The 21,456-nt window shown below is 36.0% G+C and overlaps 1 protein-coding gene across 1 annotated transcript in view; it reads right to left on the minus strand.

Annotated features, from left to right (window-relative positions):
- Positions 1–16,952: 16,952 nt before the first annotated feature.
- The window catches only part of LOC126376540 (uncharacterized), a 137,659-nt gene continuing 133,155 nt past the window's right edge, over positions 16,953–21,456 (minus strand). Inside the window, exons 8-10 of the mRNA XM_050024006.1 lie at positions 21,168–21,360; positions 19,574–19,725; positions 16,953–17,084 (exon numbers count right to left, since the gene is read on the minus strand). Coding sequence (XP_049879963.1) covers positions 16,953–17,084; positions 19,574–19,725; positions 21,168–21,360 — 477 coding nt within the window. The remainder of the gene's footprint in view (positions 17,085–19,573; positions 19,726–21,167; positions 21,361–21,456) is intronic.

The following is a 21,456-nucleotide window of genomic DNA, read 5'->3' on the forward strand; positions in this document are numbered from 1 at the left end:
ACTGTAAGTTTCACTAAATGTCAAATATGTTAGTGCGACGGAGTCCTAAGGCGGCTCCTCATGACTGTACCGATGTGATGCCGGCATTATCTTCCGGTTATCCGGTATCGATCGCTGAAGTTATGCTGATAACTGAATGTTGCATTCGGGGAGGTAAGCCGTTTTGAATCGTAAATCTGTTGTAACATATTTGTTTAGTCCTCATATGCACGCTAAGCCTTTGGTCCCGACTATTAGCCATAAAATCTCCTCCACTAACTCGCAGTGGAGCTGGAGTATGCTTCATAACCCGTCCGATTGATTGAGCGGAGGCCTGTGCCCAGCAGTGGGACGTATAGGCTATTTATGTTTATGCATGGTATGTCCTTATATAATAATAAGCAGACTTTTTTCACTAACACAGTCGGCTCGACCATTATAGACGGCGATACGGCTCACAACAAATCACGTTGGTCTAACAGAGAGCTCGATAAGACGTGGGTACTTAGTTCATCTAGCTTTGGATGTACGTCTGAATACCCCGTTTGGGATACAGTCGTGAGCTTATTTATGTTAAGTTGTATCTAGGTTAATGTTTGTAATCAATAATAAATATTAACTCCTCCAGTATCGAAGCTGGGAATTCGATCAAAATCCCTAGCCCAGATAAATGCGAAACCATTTACTTAAATGACTGTACCAATTTAGTAGATCTGAAGACATTTGGATCGACTGAAGAGATATTTGCTATTTCTGAAATCGGCTGAGACGAAACAATAAATTCTGGAATAATTTGAGATTTTCTTTGAACGTTTGCTTATGAGATTTCATTACTTTTTAAAGATAAACACAAACATAAAACTTTTTAAAGAAAAGGGACGGTTGCTTTCTTCAAGGAATAATCTAATTAATTAATACGAAGTGGTGCTTTGTGATTAATGATCGCATTAAATTAGTCGGAAAACATTCGCGGTAGTGCTATTATATCGGAATATTCAATAAACAAAGTGTACCTATCTAGTTAGTACCTATCGTGCCAGCAAGCCGCTTGTACACCCAACTATGTTAGTGACAAAGTAACGAAAACTCGGAGTTGATATCAAGCGGAATTTTCCGTCGTAAAAGTATGGAACGGAATATAATAAAAAAAAACTAAAATTTTCATGAATTTTCCAAGAGGAAAATCCACTTGATATCAACTCAGAATCATGGTCTGAATCATCCCCTTTAGTATTTTTTGTGCATTGGCCTTGCTGTATGTAACATGTTGGTTTACACTGAGAAACTTAACAAAGACAAATTTTTGTCCAGTGTCTCAGCTTTCCACAACTAGGCTTACCAGCTAGGGTCTTCAGGGTGTTATTAGGGCTGCCAGACGCTGCCCAGACGACCCAAATATGAGGCTATATTTTTCCGCACGTCGGCATTAAATTTAAAACCTCTATGTGTGCCACCACAAACTTTTTTGACTTTGTTAAATTTTATAGTAAAAAAATAATTAAAGCACATAATAACGGGTTCTTACCAACAACAACACAACAACAACAACAATAACAACAACAACAACAATCCTTACAACAATTCTTATAACAATGTATAAAAAAAATAAGAAAAAAAGTGATTTGCACGTAATAAAAATAATAATCTCCCAACGTTACCTTATCCTTTTTTATTACCTCGACAGTCACTTTTTATTGTTCGCAATTTTTATATTGAAAAATATATCAAGTCGCGTCATTGTCAGTTTTATTACAAAGCTTTATTGAAATATTATAATGCTGCATCTAAAATCCACTGTTGGTGTGTTGGAATCTCAATGAATCTGTCTCACCCGGAGGCCATTAATATTATTACAAAAAATTGTGCTGCCTTCAAGGTAATGTATATTAAAAAATATTTTATCATTTAGATATGATAAAGCTTCGCCAGTTGAGGAGAAACTTGTGTCAGTTGAGGAGATGACTGTATCAGTTGAGGAGAGTTCTGTGTCAATTGAGGAGAGGTTCAGCGTACGTCCTAACGTATATATACATATACAGGGTGTAAGTGACATCGTAACGAACACTTCGGGAAATGATTCAAACCATGATTCAGAGTTGATGTCAAGTGGAATTATCTGTCGCAAAATTCATGTATTTTTGTGTTTTTTTTTTAATTAAGTATATTCAATTCTATACTTTTGTGATGGAAAATTCCACTTGATGTTTACTAGAGAAATGCTAAGACGTGAAAGTGAAAAATTTAAAAGAAAGAAAGAAACATTTATTACTCCCGGAGACCACAGACACAGACAGACAGGTACATTACATTCAACACAGGACAGACTCCACACGGAAATCAATACACATAAAAAAGAACACCAAGATCGAAAATCATTAAAAAAATAAACCAAAATCATAAAAAGTAATAAAAATAACAGTAAGTGTATATAAATGCAACGCATTGACTGACGGCCCGATCATCTGCGGTGGCGCCCGGAATAAAAGGACCTCGCTCAGCATAAGTACTATAATATACACCTTCTTTAATAGAACTTCCACATCATCAATCATCACCAGCCCATTAAGGTCCCCACTGCTGGGGCACGGGCCTTTCCTATGGATGGATAGGGAGATCGGGCCTTAAACCACCACGCGGGCCCAGTGCGGATTGGTGGTTATTAACGACTGCTAATGCAGCCGGGACCAACGGATTAACGTGCCTTCCGAAGCACGGAGGAGCTCGAGATGAAAACTTTTTTTTGTGGTCACCCATCCTATGACCGGCCTTTGCGAAAGTTGCTTAACTTCAACAATCGCAGACCGAGCGCGTTTACCGCTGCGCACCGATAGAACTTCCACATAATCAAGTGGAAAATAATTTGTTACAGACATCATGGTGACAGAATATATTTGCACCACTCCCACACTGAGAGTGTGGGAAACTCCCACATTTTCTGATTCACGTGGTCAAAACAAGTAATGGATTCAGGGTAATGACTCCAATATAAGTACCTACTTAACATTTAAGATCATTAAAATTTTAAGCTCTAATTAACTCCCACACTGTAGAATTCTGTACCAAAATAGAATGTATTAAGATGCTTACGTTAAAAAATAGGTATACCGATATATTTTCTGTTGATTTTCGTTGGTATCCTGTAATTAACAATGTCAGTGACAATTAATTACGTAGTCTTTCCAGGTTAAGTTCTACAAAAATAATATAGATGGCGTTGTCTAGATTTAAAGTAATAATTACCTATTTTTCATTACTCAGGTGAATAATTATTCAAAAAATATAATGTAATGGCAGTAGCATTTATAAAAATAATAAAATTGTTGCTTGATATTTGGATCAGATTTCTCTTTATTTTTATCAGAATAATAATGGGTAAAAGTTGTGTTGTGTCTGGGTGTAATACAAAGGGTTATCATTTATACCCAAAACACAGATAAAAGATGCATATTATGTCTGTTATCCATGAAATTAGAAGGTTGAATGAAGGCATTTGTTTACAGCGCCATTTGTATATTTTTGATGAACGTAGCTTGGAAAGTCTCTTGACCTTATAAAAACAGGTAGGTAAGTATTAAAAATAACACATTTCTATCTTTAGAAGAAATAAACATATTTATTATTAGGTGAAGGAATTGGTCTTTGATAGACAAGAATGTAGAATGCTACACCGACAAGAGCGTGGCTCTTAAAGTAGTGATGATGATGATCTCAGCAACCATATAATAACATCATCATCATCATCATCATCAGCCCATTAACGTCCCCACTGCTGGGGCACGGGCCTTCCCTATGGATGGATAGGGAGATCGGGCCTTAATCCATCACGCGGGCCCAGTGTTGATGGTTATTAACGACTGCTAATGCAGCCGGGACCAACGGCTTAACGTGCCTTCCGAAGCACGGAGGTGCTCGAGATGAAAACTTTTTTTTGTGGTCACCCATCCTATGACCGGCCTTTGCGAAAGTTGCTTAACTTCAACAATCGCACACCGAGCTCCTCGATATAATAACATACACATACATAAAATGACATAACAGAAACATAAAATAATTGATATCACGTGGTTTCCAGGATTGGTGCCCGATTAATCGCAGAAGGCTCGCCCCCTATTAGATAGATAGATAGATAGATAAAATACTTTATTACCTATATGTGTCTTAAACATAACTGGCGCAGGGGGTGCTTACAATACACCTATTACTAGCCATTTGAGGTGCAACTTAAAAAAAAAGTAATGATGGTCGAATCGTCCTATGGCAGTGATGGACGTCCTTAATAAATTGATTTCACTCAGCATATGTCTGTTCTAAGTGTCCGTCAGAATCACCGGTCACTCATATTCTGTCGGCGTATTTTAAGTTGAAATGGTGCTCAATAATTGCTGCCCACTCAGTGCCGCCTAATGCCTGTGACTAGACAATTGTTTCCAACGTATGTTAGCAATAAAATAGCATTTAAAAAAGGTGACCGGCGGTTCGTCAGGACGTCAGGGTGGCCGGTCACTCGACGTGTTTATGGCTATAGAGGCCAAGAAACGATAATATTTATGAGCCAGTAATTGCTTCTCATTTATTTAGTGCCTATTTACTCATAACACGGACAGCCTATAAGGGTACAGGAAAGAAAGATATCGCCAAATATTTATATTTTCGCAGGCGAGTTGAAAGCGAGCGATTAAAACATAAGACCCCTATGCCGTGTTTTCAAAACTTACAAGTCTACACGTTCACAAGCTACAAGTTACTCACAAGTACCTACGTGTAAATTACGTTTATCAAAAAAAGTAGAGGGATTATGAATTAAATATTGACACTTGTAACATGTAATTTACATGTGTAGTTTTGATAAACACATTCTTCTAATAATGGTAATTTGTACAAGAAAATTTCTTCTAATACAGGGCTTGTAAGTTTTGATAAACAGGGTACTGGTATTCTATGGGCCCAGACTTTATTGTGACGTTGTTAACAATTACTTGCCTACCTACTTCAAAGGCAGCTCTCAGTGCTTTTACTAAAGAAAAACCTTTCTATTAATTTAATAATAATTTGTAAGCGTAATTTGCAATTTAAATTAATTAAGTACTTAAATATTTTTTGAGTGACAGTGCGACAAGTGAAATGCTTGTTTAGGTAATTAATTTTGTTTGTCGACATTAGTAAGAAATTATTGTTGAGATTAATTACTGTTTCAGCTGTCAAGCAAAGCATAAACATTTAATTTAATGGATGCGTTTAGATTTTCTAAAATGTAATAAAATCTTGTTTATCGAAACTTACAAGCCCTGTATTACAAGAATTTTTCTTGTAAAAAATTTCATTGTTATAAGAATGAAACTACACATGTAAATTACATGTTAGTGTCAATATTTATTTTACAAGTATATTTTACAATCTCTCTACTTTTTTTGATAAACGTAATTTACACGTACTTGTAAGTAACTTGTAGCTTTTGAACGTGTAAGTTTTGATAAACAGGGCACTGGGGGTCTATACCTAAAAGTAACATTCAAGCGAGTCATCTAAAAAAGCATTGAGCACACTTACTTGTATATGCGCAAATGTCAGAAAATTGCTGCATAGCTGGCAAGGAGTAAGTAGGTGTATAGCACGTGTATCGTATAATATACTATACCCTACCTTTTTACCCTCCTTCCTAAATTAAAATATTCCTTTTAGATGAATTGCGTAAATGTGGCTTAGACGTCGATATTTTTTACATAGTCAGGGAAAAGTCTTAAAAATGGTAGAATATTCGATGCATGGTGTGATTATGTTCACAACTTCAGGGTTTGCTTATTTTGATTCTTAGTTCGCTCACAGACTAGCAACCACCACTGTCGTTGGTCTGTAGCGCCCTCACGCATCCTTTCGATATATTAAGAGGTGCCACTTTTTTACCTTGCAGTAGGGTAGTTTCCAAGTAGTCGAATCAGTAACTTTTTACTAAACGTCTTTTTTTTTTTTTTTTTGACGTGACTTATTGTAAATTTGCCGCAGATGGCATTAACTACTTGGGAAACACGAACTTACTATGGAATTTGTATGAAAAAGTAAACTGTGAGGTCATACAAAAATGTGATTAAATGACGCACTTATTATTATTTTTTTCTTTTTTAAAATTCATAAATAGATTAAGAAATCTTTTTCCGTGAGTTTTAGGTCTATCTTTATTTAGTAATTAGAATTTCATAATTTATATTTGACCTAGGAAATCACCCAATAATTGATGAAGCTTGTTAATGGCTTTTAAATTGAATGTATACTATAACTTTTCATATGCAGCAAAATCTATCAAAATAACAAATAAATATTACATTTAGTTAGCTCAGAAATCGAACTCCTTTGAAAAAATGTCTAAACCAATTCCGTATTTTTTGTTTGATGACAAATTGCCGGATCTGCTTTGACGACATCCGCTCCAATAATTTGAAAGGAATTTGCAGACACGATATTGAACACACGTTTTTTTGACGTGACTCTACAATAAGTCATTTGCCGTAAATGGCATTAACTACTTGACCGGACAAATAGGGAGCGCTGAGGGGCTCTCACCCGGTACAAAATTTAAGACAACAGGCCTGCTTCGTTAGGAGTGAACCTCGGCCCAGGGCGTCGTCTGAGAGGAAAATATTTAAAAGAATTAATCGACCACGCCGGCGGGGTGGTGGTGGTATCGTGGTTCTGAAGTGTTTATTGTCACAAGCCGATTGGTCACCTCTAGTGATCTGATCGTCGGTATCGCATATTACGTCCTTCGGACGCCGATAATTTTCAGTCCCTAAGCGGGATGTATTCGGAAGCCGTAACTATCAGGGCATTCGGGTGGTGCGGAGCAGAATCGAAAAAACGTTTTGAAGCTAATTTTAGCTATTGGGCAATAGTTGACAGACCTAATTGAACACACTGTACGTAGAAATATTATTATTAAAAATATACAAAAATAACCACTTCTACAAAAAAACAAAAATTGGTATAACGCACGAAAAAATCGCTAATATTTTTTAAGACAGCAGCGTGTCCATGTGTAAATAGATTAGGCAAAAAATTTTCTTTTGGTTTCAAAAACTTATTACCTACATGTAAATGAAACAATATAATATAAAATTCATCATAATTTATTTGCAACTATTATATCGAATCACATACATAGTTCAACTGTCTCCGAAACATCGAGTCGAATGACACATAAAACTATATATGTAGTATACAACATTACGAAATAACACAACAGGGGGGTTCTAAAATGGACACATTGATACATTTCATTTAAAAAGCAATATTGCTATTTGATGTTTTATTGACATTGCGCAGTTACTTTTCTTTGCTCAAATATCAAATTTCAATTATTACTTGTGTCAATGAATTGCTCAATGTGGCCTTTTTAGACCACCAGTTCAATATTCTACACGTAAAGAAAAGTTCAGACTTTGAAGAGATGGAAAGAGTGAATTTGACACCATTTCTATACACACAACTATTTTAATAAATAGGTATACTGTTTACCACTGCATGAAATAATGCTAGAAGAATGTTGACAAATAGGAATTTCCCTTTAACGCGAAAGCCGCCGCGCCGTATAGACGCGACCCGTGGCGGGTACTGCGCAGCTTTTAAAGTAGCCATAACAAAGACGGCGGTGGTATGGCGCGGCGTGGTGTTAATGTCGGGTTACAATGTGAAAATATAATACATAGATTGTAATGGGAAACGTTGATATTGTATGCTTGCAACGGTTCCCATATAAACATTCAGGATAGTATTTTTTTTTTCTTTTTTTTTCATCTGCAGTATTACGATGCATTATTTGTGTAGAAAGGTGATATATTTGATGTTAAAAGTGATAGGGTATCACTTTTTTAAACCCGTACTTTATTTTTTTAATATAATATATTAATTTATTTTATTTCTTGATCAATTAAATCTTCAAAATACAAGTATTAGATTATGTAAGTACATAAATCTTAAGTACTTATTTTAAAGCTCGATTTCCCATCTGGGGACTTTTAAGGTTTGTGTAATGAAGTATAAATTAGTAAAACCTATTTTATAAGCCAAATTGTATTTTGTAATAACATAATATACATATATTTAACTTTTTTAAATCCATTTAGTAAGTTATTTTTAAAATTTTCAACAGAACAAAAAATCTTTATTCCACAAACCCTAAATTGTTATAGTCCTATCTAGAAAGTAGAAATAAAAATATATTTCAATTTTCCTTAAGGGAACTACAGTAGAAAAAATAAAAAACTAATAGATAACAACAATAAAGATTATCGATATAAAATGCTACAATAGTTTTATTTGGTCCATTGAAAATATACGTTTTTTTTTGGGTTAATAAAATTAGTATAAAACAAACATAGTAAGTACAGCCCGTTAAATGAATGGAAAATATTTTTTTATTATTTTTCAATGGAACAAATAAAACTTCAAAAAGCAGTTCATGTAAAAGTCGTAGAAAGTTTTTTTTTAGAAAAATATAATTATGATAGTATAATATACCTAGAGGTAACACGTGTACATACATCATAAATCTATGTTTTTTATTGTGAAAATCCGCAATGTAAATGGATTTTTGACGTAAATATTAAGTTGATAAAACTCTCTTTCCAATAATTCTTAGTTAATAAGTTTTTTTTTTTTTTTAATTTTGTTTTTAGTTGTATGTTTGATGGTTTAACTTTTCCTTTTTCGTCAATATTCCATTTCATATTGCGTAATTTTTACAAACTTCTATTAGAAGATATAGTACTCCTACTAAATTAAAATACACCAGATAAATCACACTATCTTTTAAAAAAATGTTCTTTGACTTATCTGTTATAATTTAATTTAGCTATATTGGACTGCAAAGTGAAATCGTATACATTGTCGAATTACTTACTGATATATTTAAATGGTGAAACTTATTTAATTAATTAACGAAATGAATAACAACTTTAAAGTTTTACCAAAATAATCAGCAGTATACTCGTATAAGTACGGTCATTCAAAGTCTACAATAAACAAATGACTTCGAATTTATTTTTAAAGCATTTTTAACTTAAACACATTGGTACTTAAATAAATAACAAAAAAACTGAGAGTGTTTAAAGAAACGTTTTTTAAGTAAATAAAATGAAGTACTGTTGCGAATGTTTTAATTTCACTTTGCTCTTTAATTTATATAACATTTTACAATAGACAAGCGTATTTCATCTTAATACTGACATTCATTACATTACTATTGCTTTATATATTACTGGAATATAATAACTCTTTATGATATAACTCTACATATTCTTTACAAGTTCACATTCCATCGCAATCAAAATCTAAAAATACTTAGGTATTATAATCTCACCTATCTCATCTTTTCCTTATCGCTCTATATACATTAGCAATCCAGTAATATATAAAACTTTTATATATCTAAGGGTAAAACATTTAATAGAATATTTTGTGTTTTTCAACATTTATTATTGAGTTAAACACCAGGATTTTTTTTTATTTTGATACTTAGTACCTAATATAAATCTACTGTAGACAATTCAGACACTAAAACAGTAGAAAAGATTTTTTTTGTGAAAAGTTTAACACTACGTAGTTATCAAAATACATTGATGTGTATATAACCAACATGATATAACCTCTTATTCTAATTATATTTATTTTTATAGTATATTTAGTACGAAATTGTAGATAGGTAGTTACAATAGGAAGGTACATGATTTTGTTAACACTAGAATTAAAGTAAACAAAATTCTAAGTTGTAGACCCAATCACAAGTTTGAAAATTCTGTAATCCTTTGAATATTATGTAAATAATTTCGAGAGAACAGCAATTTTAGAATTTAAATAATTAATTTTAGAATACCACAGAGAAATAGGCAAGGTACTTAAATAAAATACATTTTATATAACAAAAAGTGTTGAATATACATACGTATGTATTTTTTTTAAATGCTGGATTTTTTAAATTAGTAAACCAGATATAGTCGCGGTAAGTAATTTATAACGTCAAAACGTATTGATTATTTCATCTGAAACAGACGCTGATCTGGGAAGTTTTGAGATGAATTCCAAAAGTTTACTCTGAGTTACAAATTTAATTTTATACGAAACCAGATAAGGCTTAACGCAGACGAAAGATTTATATCAAACGTCTGGAATTTTGTGAGTAAACGTCCGATTTTACGGAGATAAATTGAAATTAAAAACAAGTAAGTCCTTATCTGAGTTAGCGCATGTTTTTATGTAGTGTTTTCTTTAATTATTACATATTATTTAATCAACACATATTTCCGTTTCCCTCTAACACACCCTGGACACTCCGTACAAAAATCTCTGGCTAACGTATAAGTACGAACGAGACAAACAGACTGCGCGCTCCCTCTTACTCCATAGCAGCTTACAGCTATTTATGACTAGAGTAAAATCCAGAGGGGGTGAGGTCGACATCCGATACGAATAGGTGCGGGGCGGAGAGGAACCATTCTAAATGTGGTATTATTTTTTACCTACGCCTCTAGTAACATTTTTACAGCAGCTCACGGTTTGCCTCGTACCTAAGGCATACTTCCATTCAGATTGAATTAATCTAGTTATGAAGGAAAAAGTTATTAAGAATTTACAAACCAATATAAATGTTCGAAAAGTCATTATTCGAACACGCGTGGAACCAGGAAAAGAAACTAAATCTTGAGGTATATTTCACATAAAAAAAGATTACGTCGCATCTGAAAACATAGATACGAAAGTAACAAAGAATGAGACAAACAAGAAGAGCTTATTCAGACTACTACGAAAGACCTAGAAGGACGTACAGTGATCAAGTTGGAGATGTCCTTAGAAAAGGTTCAGTACGATCTACTCTGAACCGGCGTGCGTGTATGAAACGTTTGATGAATGTGTAGGAAGCAAGAGAAATGTCAAGATCGAAACAAATGTGAGTTTATGTTTGTATGTATTACAGAATAGCGTAATCAATGTCAGTTTTACAGAACTCTTTTTTTATTACTGCCCATACACACTGACTAACGCCCCTATTCTAAGATGTTTACTCGAAACTTCCTCCTTCGTCCTCGACTTGAGGACTATACTCATTGGAATCGAGCATGTCATACTGCCAACAAATTATGCGTGATACTAAAATGACGTAATGTCTCCGCTCAAGCTCGCTGGAGGTAAACTCGAGGTAAGTTTGAGGCGACGTCTAAGAATACCGATTTTGAGCAGAGTTCGAGGTCTTCCTTAAAGTCACCTCAACTAAGGATCAAGTCGAGGAAAGTTTGAGTGAACATCTTAGAATATGAGCGTAAATCTTATAAAACCCGGTAGATTAAACAATATTTGTAGCAGTCTACAAACACTAAATAAATAGATAAAATAAAAAATAAAATATAATGTAAACGTATAGAAACATACAACTTACTTTAAGATATGACTTTTATAAACACTCATTTCAGTTAAATATTAATTCTACATTTAAATAAATATATATTTTTTAAATAGTACATAATTATAGAAAGTCTTATAAAAAAAGCCCTGAGGCTAAAGTTCGTAAACGTACAGGTAAAATAGCATTGAAATATCAAAAACTACTTGTAGATAGAAAAGTCAGATTTATATTTTGTAAATTCATTTTTTACCACTGTAATTTTACTGGTACATTTTTAGATATGTAAATCTAAATCCAAGCTAACAGGAAACGGACTAAGTAATGAGTTGGGAATAAAAAAAAACAATAATACTACTTCAACAACAAATGAAATAAGACTTGAGTGCAAAAAGCTTTGATTCGATTAATTATGTAAGGGCTCTCTCTCACTAAGACACTATGCGCCAATATAAAATGGTTGCTTACACTTGTGTTGAGAACTACACAAACAAATGACAGCCGCGACGTAGAGCCAGTCGCCGTAAAGAGACTCATCGTAGCGGGAATCGACGTAGCGGGAGTCGCTGTCGACGCCATAATTTGTTGTATGAAGAATACCTCACCTGGTTGCGGAATCATTTTGTTACTGACAACCGAACCCTGCATAATTTCCGCTGGAAATAAGGTTGAAACAATATTGGAAGCAAATACTTAATAATTGGAATATCCATATTGTTCCTTTAATTGTAAATTATTTAATATTCGCACGCTATATGATTGAGTTATGGACTTTTTACAATATATTATTTAAGATCTTTTGAACCACTATAAAGCGATTAAATTTTATTTCATTTCATAGCGGCTAATCCAATCGACCCAAAAACTATTTCGCCCAAAAAGAAGCCCCGCATAAACGTGGGTACTTAACTTACCTATCTACATTAAACTAAAATATTATTATCTTGTTCTGGAGTGAGTATAATGTCTCGTTCACACGCGCCGACTTGCTGAGTAAACCGGCGAGACAGTTCACTTGGACGGGTACTAAACAATCGACCTTATCTAGGGCCTTAGTCAAGTCGAAAGGGATCACAAACGTCGACAGTAGCAGTGATAAATATGTATTTTATTTGATTTTTTTATTGACGTGACTTATTCTCCATTTGCAGCAAATGACATTAACTACTTGGCCGGACAAATGGGGAGCGCTGAGGGCTCTCACCCGGTACTAAATGTAAGACAATGGGCCCATGTATATGATTGACACTAGCACCTTAAGTCAATCCCATATTTTTTTATCACTATCACTGTTGCTTGTCCACACTTTACCGCGTGTGTCAAGTGTTCACTGTCTCGCTGCTTTACTCGGTACATGTGAACAAAGCATAGGCGTAGCTATGTCATGGGGACAGAGGGGTGATTAGGTGGTGTGGTTGATTGATGTGCGTGTCCTCGGGGTGGTGAGGTAAATTACCTATGATCACTCAGGCACTGTCACTGTGACTCGCTAACGAATGATTTTGCGGAAATAACAGTGGTGTATAGAACGGCCATTCTCCGCTCCCCACCAGCGTCTAAGCTAGGTTTACCTCACCCCCCCCCCCCCCCTCGGTCTTACTTTAGTCTTCAGTAAGTATGAAGGAGTTTTGTATGAAGTGTCCGGAGTGAGGTGGTGTGGTTACGTAATAATAATATGGTGATAATCCGAATGTGCCTTATCGTGGCAGTCGCTTATGCCGTCAGTCATTCAATGTCTATACACACATTTAACGGCGATAAAGTAAACGCCTCGTGATAAAGGTCATTTTTGAATTGGATTTTTATAAATAAGGAGAGGTGGAAGTTGTAGATTTTTCGGGTGGAAAGCACTATTTGAACAGATGGGGAACGTCGAGCGACGCGGTCCAAAACGGGTCGATAGTGATAAACGAAGGAAGAAAACGTTGACGTGTTTGCCGTCATCAAAATGTTTGTGTACTTATAACATCGTATACGTATAGTTATTTAAAAAAAAAAATAGTTTTTTTTTTTCACTTTGTCGCGAGCTGATTGGCTGCCTCTGTAGATCTAGAAATTCATTTTAATCTATGTAAGTACTCATGAATCCAATATTTTTAGTTGTTTAATTATACAAAAAAAAACTATAGGACATCATCCCTAGCATTGTCCCGTTTTTCACAGGTTCTGCTTACCTAATCTGAAGATTTGACAGGATTTTTACAGAAGCGACTGCCTGTCTGACCTTCCAACCTGCGAAGGAAAAACCAACAACAAAAAATACTATAAGTATTGAGTTTTTACGCAAGCTAATTTGCCGCCTCTATAGGTGTAAAAACCATTTTATATAAGTAGTTACTTAGCCAATATTATAACTTGTTTCAAATTTTGACTTGGAATGATTACAACGGAGACATTAAACAGAACCACAAAGTTAGGCAGTTTGTAATTTCAATAACTTATCTTCGCCGGTATATTCTTAAAGTTTTCCTTACCTTATTTACAACTTCTAAGTAATAATCCATAGACTTAACAACTTTATCAAAACTTGAACAATCCCGTATATATTATCAATTTTAAACACAGACATGTATCACACTCTATAAACTTTACAATTTTACTTTATTGGCATGGCGACTTGGGAATACTTTGAACTTTACTATTGTTGGGAAAAATGGGTTTTTAAAGACTTATATTATAGATCCTGATCACAATTCATTCATCCATTACCTAGATCGAAGATTCTAGACGTTGCGTTGCGAGCCTGAAAGAGGACTGTCAATAATTTTATACGGTGGTTAAGTAAGTAAGGTTGTCGTAGTTTTGCGAATTGATAATACTCGTACACACTGTTAACAACGGTCTCCTTGGTCGAAATAAGTTTTTTTTTTAAATATATTGTCATATTCAGTACGTTCGATTGTTTTTTTTTTTTAAATCAGTTTCCTTCAATATTAAAATCAGCTTATAATGTTTTGCTTTTTCGATCTTTTCATACGAATGCACTCTCAACACACACTTTAGCGGTGAAACTTAAACATCCTCACTTCGTCACTTAACTTGGACTCAAACATGTTTTGTGAGAGATGACCAACGATTTTGTTATCACCAAACACTATTTATGATTGTTTTCTACGTGCTAAAGCGATTCTTTATTTCTTCAGTTGGCGGTGAAGCGGGCGGGAAGGTGGCACTGACTTGTAAGTAATCCGCTGATGCTTAACACATGAACACCTCGTGAGGATCGCCTAAGGATCTAGACAAACGACTGCAATAGAACTAACTGTGCAGCACGACTGCACGCCGACTGCAATTGAACTGCAATCGGACTGCCCGTTTGGTTTGCAGTTCTATTGCAGTCGTGTCAACTGCATTCAAACTGCATCGGAACTGCAATTTGGCAGTCGGATTGCAGTTGAAATGCGGTCCATCTGCCTAGAGCCTAAGACGCGTCGATTCCTTTTTAGTCTCAGATCTTATTATTTAGTACATGTGTGTGTATGTGTATTATTGTATGGTTTGTATGTAAAGTCGCACTGGATTTAATGTTTTCAGGAATAAATAGACCGAGAGAATAGTAGAGTCAGCAGACGTTAAAGAATTCGATTCGCGTGGGAAGTTTCGACGGTATTGATCGAATCTTTGTAAATACGTAGAATATTTCATCATAATAAAATGCAAACATGCGATGCGGAGCATGAGGTGTGACTTCTAAACAAAGCAGTAGTTGTTTAGCGTTTAGTTTAGCTATTTGGTTTAGCTATCATCCTTTTTGAACAGTATCAAACAGTTCTGTAGTGAAACTGTTAGTAAGCTCTGGATTTTAGGGCTGTGCTAATTAAAAACTCTCTATTTAAATTTTCACAAAAGTCTGTATTCGTATGAACAGAAATAGAAAGCTCGGCGTGGTATGAGTACTGACCCTTTATTTCCTTCTTTTCAATTGACTCCTTTAATTTATTACTAACACTTAGAAATGTTGCATATAATAAAGAAGCTTCCTCTAATTTTTTCCATAGAATATCAGGTTTCCGTCGCTCATAAGATAACTTAGTCAGATTATCCTTAATTGATTTTAACTTTTCATAAATGTCATAAAGATCTTTTTCCATTTGTTATCTGAATTAACATCACGATACTACTAGTTTATAACTTCTTCCGATTGACAATAAAACACACACATAATAATTATATTCATGAATGTAATTAAGAATATACAAGACGAGTAGGTACTTACGAGCGTTTTAAAACTAAAACCCGTTTGATAATATATTCTTGCATAGTCTATAATTTCCATTTAAACTTATCTAATTATGTTAGTATTATATCTATGTTTTGTTATTGCTATGTTTTTTTTTTTATAGTTATTAAAAAGAAACAAATTTTTAATAGCCGCACTTCTTGGGTATTTTACTCACTTTCACTATAATTTTCTAGTCACTCTCTTGCGTTATCACTCTCAGAATTATTGAAGGGGCTTACTTGCACTGGTTGATACTTCCTCGTTGTGTCCACATCTATGGCAGTGCACCACATGCTCATGTCCTCGGTTGATAGAACGGCGCAGGTTGTATTGAACGATCCAGTCTCTCGTCCAGGTATTATGGCATTTCTTATAGATCTTGTAAGCCAGGTACAGTCCTCCCGCAGCCAATATTGTGCACATGACAATCATCAAAATGCTCATAGAAGATAAATGAAACTTTATTTCACTCACTGTAGCCTCGTTCACAGAACCACCCGAAGAATTTTGGTTAATAAAAACGTCCTCCTTGTCGACTTTTGAATTACACATTTTGGTTTTTGAATTTGATAAACTCCAATAAGACGATACGGTATGTGTCTATAAGTAGTCAAATTACAATAGCACCGCTCGGCATCGCGCCGCGCCGGGATTCCGAACCCGACACCTCAACTGGCAGGGTCGCCATGTGAGGAGGGAACGGGGAGACAAGTAAACGACTCGAGTAATGACGAAAGAATGCGCATTTATTTTAGTAATTTAACATATTAGATTATAGTAGCTTAGTAAGAATAATAAGTACCTATATAGAGAATATAGTCTTTAGACCTTACACGCATCTTGCGATGAATGTACCTCTGACTACCCCAATTGGGATATAGTCGTGAGCTTATATTATATTTGTACGAATTTGGAGGTTTAAATAGAGCTCTGGCGCTTCCTTTAGTACAAACTAACAGAGCGCTATATATAAATTGGAATGGTGGGAATGCGTAGACGGCGATAATACTGCCGTCTTCTAGGTGTAGCTACAATTTTTTTCTGTGTTTGGTTCCTTAGGCCAGGCGCGCAATACGAGTATTTCGCAGCGCGGCAGAAAAAAGCAGCGGCATAATGTCGCACTGTAATACTATACCAAACAGTTTTAAATTGTATTGCGCGTACTTGACGGCAGAGCCGCCGCAGGCCGCAGCGGCGCAGAATTACAGTGCGACATTATGCCGCTGCACTTTTCTGCCACGCGGCGAAAAACTCGTATTGCGCGCCTGGCGTTAGAGTGGCACATTAGAGCGATTTATAAACCAAGCTCCCAAAAAAAAAAAAAAAAAAGGAAATGCAATATTTTCATCGTTAAGCGTTTAGATATGATTACAAGACATGCAGGTTCTCGCAGGATTTGGACTTGGAGATGTCGTTGATGCAGATCTTCTGTAGCAGCTCGCGCGCTATGCTCAGCGAGATGTGGGTGCGCGAACTCGCTAGCTTCGCCGGCTTCGCTTCCTGCGGGGAAAACTTAGTTTAATAAAATGTTTTTTTTTTATGTGTAAGACATAAAAAAAAAACATTGTAGGTGAGAAAAATATGAAATATGAAGAATATGAAAAAATATATATTATATATATATACAGGGTGTTAGTGACTTCGTAACGAATACTTTGAGGAATGATTCAGACCATGATTCTGAATTGATATCAAGTGGAATTTTCCGTCGCAAAAGTTTAGAATTTAAAAAAAATTATCATGAATTTTGTGACGGAAATTCCACTTGATATCAACTCAAAATAGAATAGAATGGAATAGAATAGAAATAGTTCATTATAAAAATCATGGTTTGGATGATACCTCTCAGTATTTGTTACGATGTCACTAACAGCTTGTATAATAAATTATGATGTGTGGTGGTGTCAAAGATCGCGAGGAGTAGAAATCTGTTTTTCGAGCCCTAAATCCCAACAAGGGATAAAAGGATTAGAAGAAGAACCAAAGACTAGAGGACCTGGTCAAATTTGTATATCACCCTTTCCCGTATTTTTTTTTAAATATTTCTACTTATAGAAGTATTACATGTTATCAATCAACAACCATACCTACATGTATTTAAGTATAACATTGTTAACAGAATATAAAAAACTATATATTTTATTGAACTATTAGAATAAATGTAGCTGGTTGCCTGGAAGAAATTGCTGCTTAGCAATAAGGCCGCCAAATTGTACTGTATCTATCATCATCTGTATTAATTTCTTTTGTATTTTGTGTGCAATAAAGTACTTATATTTGATTTGATTTGATGTAGCATGATAGCTCGTTTCCTTTTTTAAAATAAAATGAACGCGAAATTGAACATTTAACAAACTGCAACTAAAACTTGGTTAAAATGTAATTTTTGCTACGTCGTGCAATTCGTAGCGCGTAGTCGCGTAGCAAATTATTTCGCGTAGCACCGTCGATGCAATTTCATTTAAATAACTACGTTAGTTTCAAGTGATATTTTAAATTGACTCTTTTTTGTACTTTAGTTTATTTTTTATGTTTTCTATCAAAAGTCTTAGATTTTTTTTATTATTTTGCTGTATAATGTGCGCGAAAGTCTCGTCGATAGGTCAGCAACGTATAATTTCTTTCTGTTGCTCCGGAAGTGAAAATAATCAGGAAAATTTCTAACAATAACCTATTTAACAAAGATGAGATTAAAAACCCTAGTCTTAAGGAAACACACTAGGCACCCTAGTGTTTTCGGTCACGTCTAAAAGTATGTTTATAAATATACCTACTTTAGAACCCTGTAACATGTTTGATATTTTTAGCGACACTTTGTTTTAATTTGGCCGCCTTTGCCCACCTTAGAATAAGTTTATCTTGTAAATGTTTTGTGAATTTGTGTGCAATAAAGTGTTTTTATTATTATTATTATTATAAGTTAACACGACATGGCTCCAAAGTATATTACACAAGTTTTTAGAAAAAACTAGTATAAAGCGTATAGTGTTACAGAATGTTTTATCGCAGTGTTTTGTTATCCTTGCTAGCGTTTAAGGTCGGACGAGTCTAACCGAGGTAATCCTCCATTTAATTAAACAATTAAAATCTTAATTAGGACTCCTAACTAAACGCGCCCATCAATCTTTTCCTTTATCGTTGCTTATCTCGACCTTTAGAAATAAAGTCTACTGGGTTCCAAATACAGTTCACTATCCTGTACTTCTGTACGGATTAGTCAATAAAGAAAACGAACTATTCCCTCGCGTGTAAGTGCGCGCGCTCCCCCTTGATTTTGTACCGGACCACGGCCATTTAGACTAGCGCATAGAACAGTAACTCTCCAAAGTCACAGTCAAAGTATTTATTGCACACCATATGGCAAACAGTTGTTATAAATATTATTATAGTACCACATATGGACCCGGGAGGGTATAGCAAAAACAAGAAAAAATAACAAAAAACCGCTCCCCACCAGCGGCTGACTTGGATTTACCTCACCCCCTCTCGGTTTTACTTTAATCTTCAATGGTATGGCGTCAGACGTCACACACACAGATGCGCGTGAACAATAACACAATAACTTTAATGTGTAGTATTTGTGTAAAACGAGGTTTATTGTTAGAAATGTCCGGGGTGTGACTAAAGTAAGGCCCAGAGGGGGTGAGGTAAATCTAACTCGGCGCTCGACATGAATTAGTGCGGGGCGGGGAGTTACAGTTCTATACGCAGTATTATACTTTATTTCATAACATGCTTAAGTATAATTCACACCGTTTAATCTACGCGGGGCAAACGCTAGAAAGACGCCCAGACTCGATTTACGACATTATGACCGCTGCCTTAAGGTTTTTTATGTACAGTCATGAGCAATATCATGTACCCACTTTAGGACTCTGTCGCACTAACATATTTGACATTTAGTGAGACTTACAGTTCAATTTGTCAAAAAAGAAAGTGTATACATATTAATGCTCGTAACCGTATGTATGCATGTTGTGTATGCTTACCTTTCCAACCTTCTTGGCGTGTTTTTTGTCGCGGCTTTCCTTGAGTCGGATCTGCTTGAGGATGCCCACCAGCAGCTCGTCCACGTTGTGCTGGATGCCTGATGACGTCTCGATGAACTTGCAGTCGCGTGACGTCGCTAGGGCTTTGCCCTCTGTAGGAAATAAGCGAAATGTTTGCTTTCATAGTAAAATTGAACTTTTACGAGTTCATCCATGGTAGTTCATCATCATCAATTTAAGAGCCACGCTCTTGTCGGTGTAGTTTTCTCCATTCTTGTCTAACAAGGGCCAGTTATTTCACTTCCTAATAAGACACGACGTTCGCTTTCTTTTTAATCCATCTCATTTTTCCGTGAAGAATTATTTTATGTTTAAATTTAGTTTCTCTCATTTAGAATTCTTCTTCTAATCCCTAACTAGACGGATTATTTAATTTGATTATTTAATCCTATACGTATAGTATCATATTTACTATAATCAATCTTCTTCTTCAACCCCATCAACTCTGGTGTCAGGGTTACTATTGAGCCGCCAAAGGCCCCTGACATGGCTCATGTAACGACTAGTAACTTACATCAGTAAGCAGTAACCGGGACTAACTGCTTAACGTGCCTTCTGAAGCACGGATCATCTTTCTTTCGGACAATCGGGTGATCAGCCTGATGGATCGCGCGTTACGCCGTTGGTCTCGGTTACTACGTACTGACGTATACGTAAGTACGTAGCCATTACAAGAGTCAGATGCCTTTGGCGGTCAATAATAACCCTGACACCAGGGTTGATGTAGTTGATAATACACCTTATAACCCACACTATAGGAGAAGAAGACTGATATGAGGGTATCCTCACCATTAGTAGGCATCTAGCGTGCCCGGGCGAGTCCATGTACCCCACCAGTACGACGGTCTGGTCCACTGTGAACTGTTCCCGCAACAGTTACCAACAGTTCCGACGGTCCAGTAAACAAGTATTAGCCACTGATATGATAGGTATCCTCACCATTAGTAGGCACCTGGCGTGCCCGAGCGAGGTCTACCTTTTGCTTAACAGATATTCCGGTCCACCATGAACTGTTCCCGCAACAGTTACCAACAGTTGCGACGGTCCACTAAACTATTATGAACCACTGATATGAAGGTATTCTCACCATTAGGAGGCACCTGGCGTGCTCGGGCGAGGTCTGCCTTGTTACCAACCAGCACGACAGTCTGGTACACCGAGAGCTGCTCACGCAACAGTTACCTGCAGCTCCAACAATCCAGTAGACAAGTATGAGCAACTGATATAAAGGTATCCTCACCATTAGTAGGCATCTGGCGTGCCCGGGCGAGGCCTTGTTGCCCACCAGTACGACAGTCTGGTCCACCGTGAACTGCTCGCGCAACAGTTGCGACGGTCCAGTAGACAAGTATGAGCCACTGATATGAAGGTATCCTCACCATTAGTAGGCACCTGGCGTGCTCGGGCGAGGTCTACCTTATTGCTTACCAGCATGATATTCCAATCCACCATTAACTGCTCGCGCAACAGTTACCAACAGTTCCGACAGCCCAGTAAACTATTATATGAACCACTGATAAGGAGGTATCCTCACCATTAGTAGGCACCTGGCGTGCCCGGGCGAGATCTGCCTTGTTGCCCACCAGCACGACAGTCCGGTCCACCGTAAACTGCTCTCGTGACAGGTACGCGAGCAGCTCCGACGCCCGCGTGAACGACGAACGAGCCACCACCGAGTACACCACCACGCATGCGTGTGGCTCGTACGTTGACAGGCAGTTTTCTATCTGTTGGTGATAAAATGGTCTTGTATGATATTCAATCCATACTTATGCTTACGACGTAATCCCTAATGAAATTAAAACTAAAACTACGTATAGACT

Source organism: Pectinophora gossypiella, chromosome 21 (assembly GCF_024362695.1).
Source record: "Pectinophora gossypiella chromosome 21, ilPecGoss1.1, whole genome shotgun sequence".
Classification (NCBI taxonomy): Eukaryota; Metazoa; Arthropoda; class Insecta; order Lepidoptera; family Gelechiidae; genus Pectinophora; species Pectinophora gossypiella.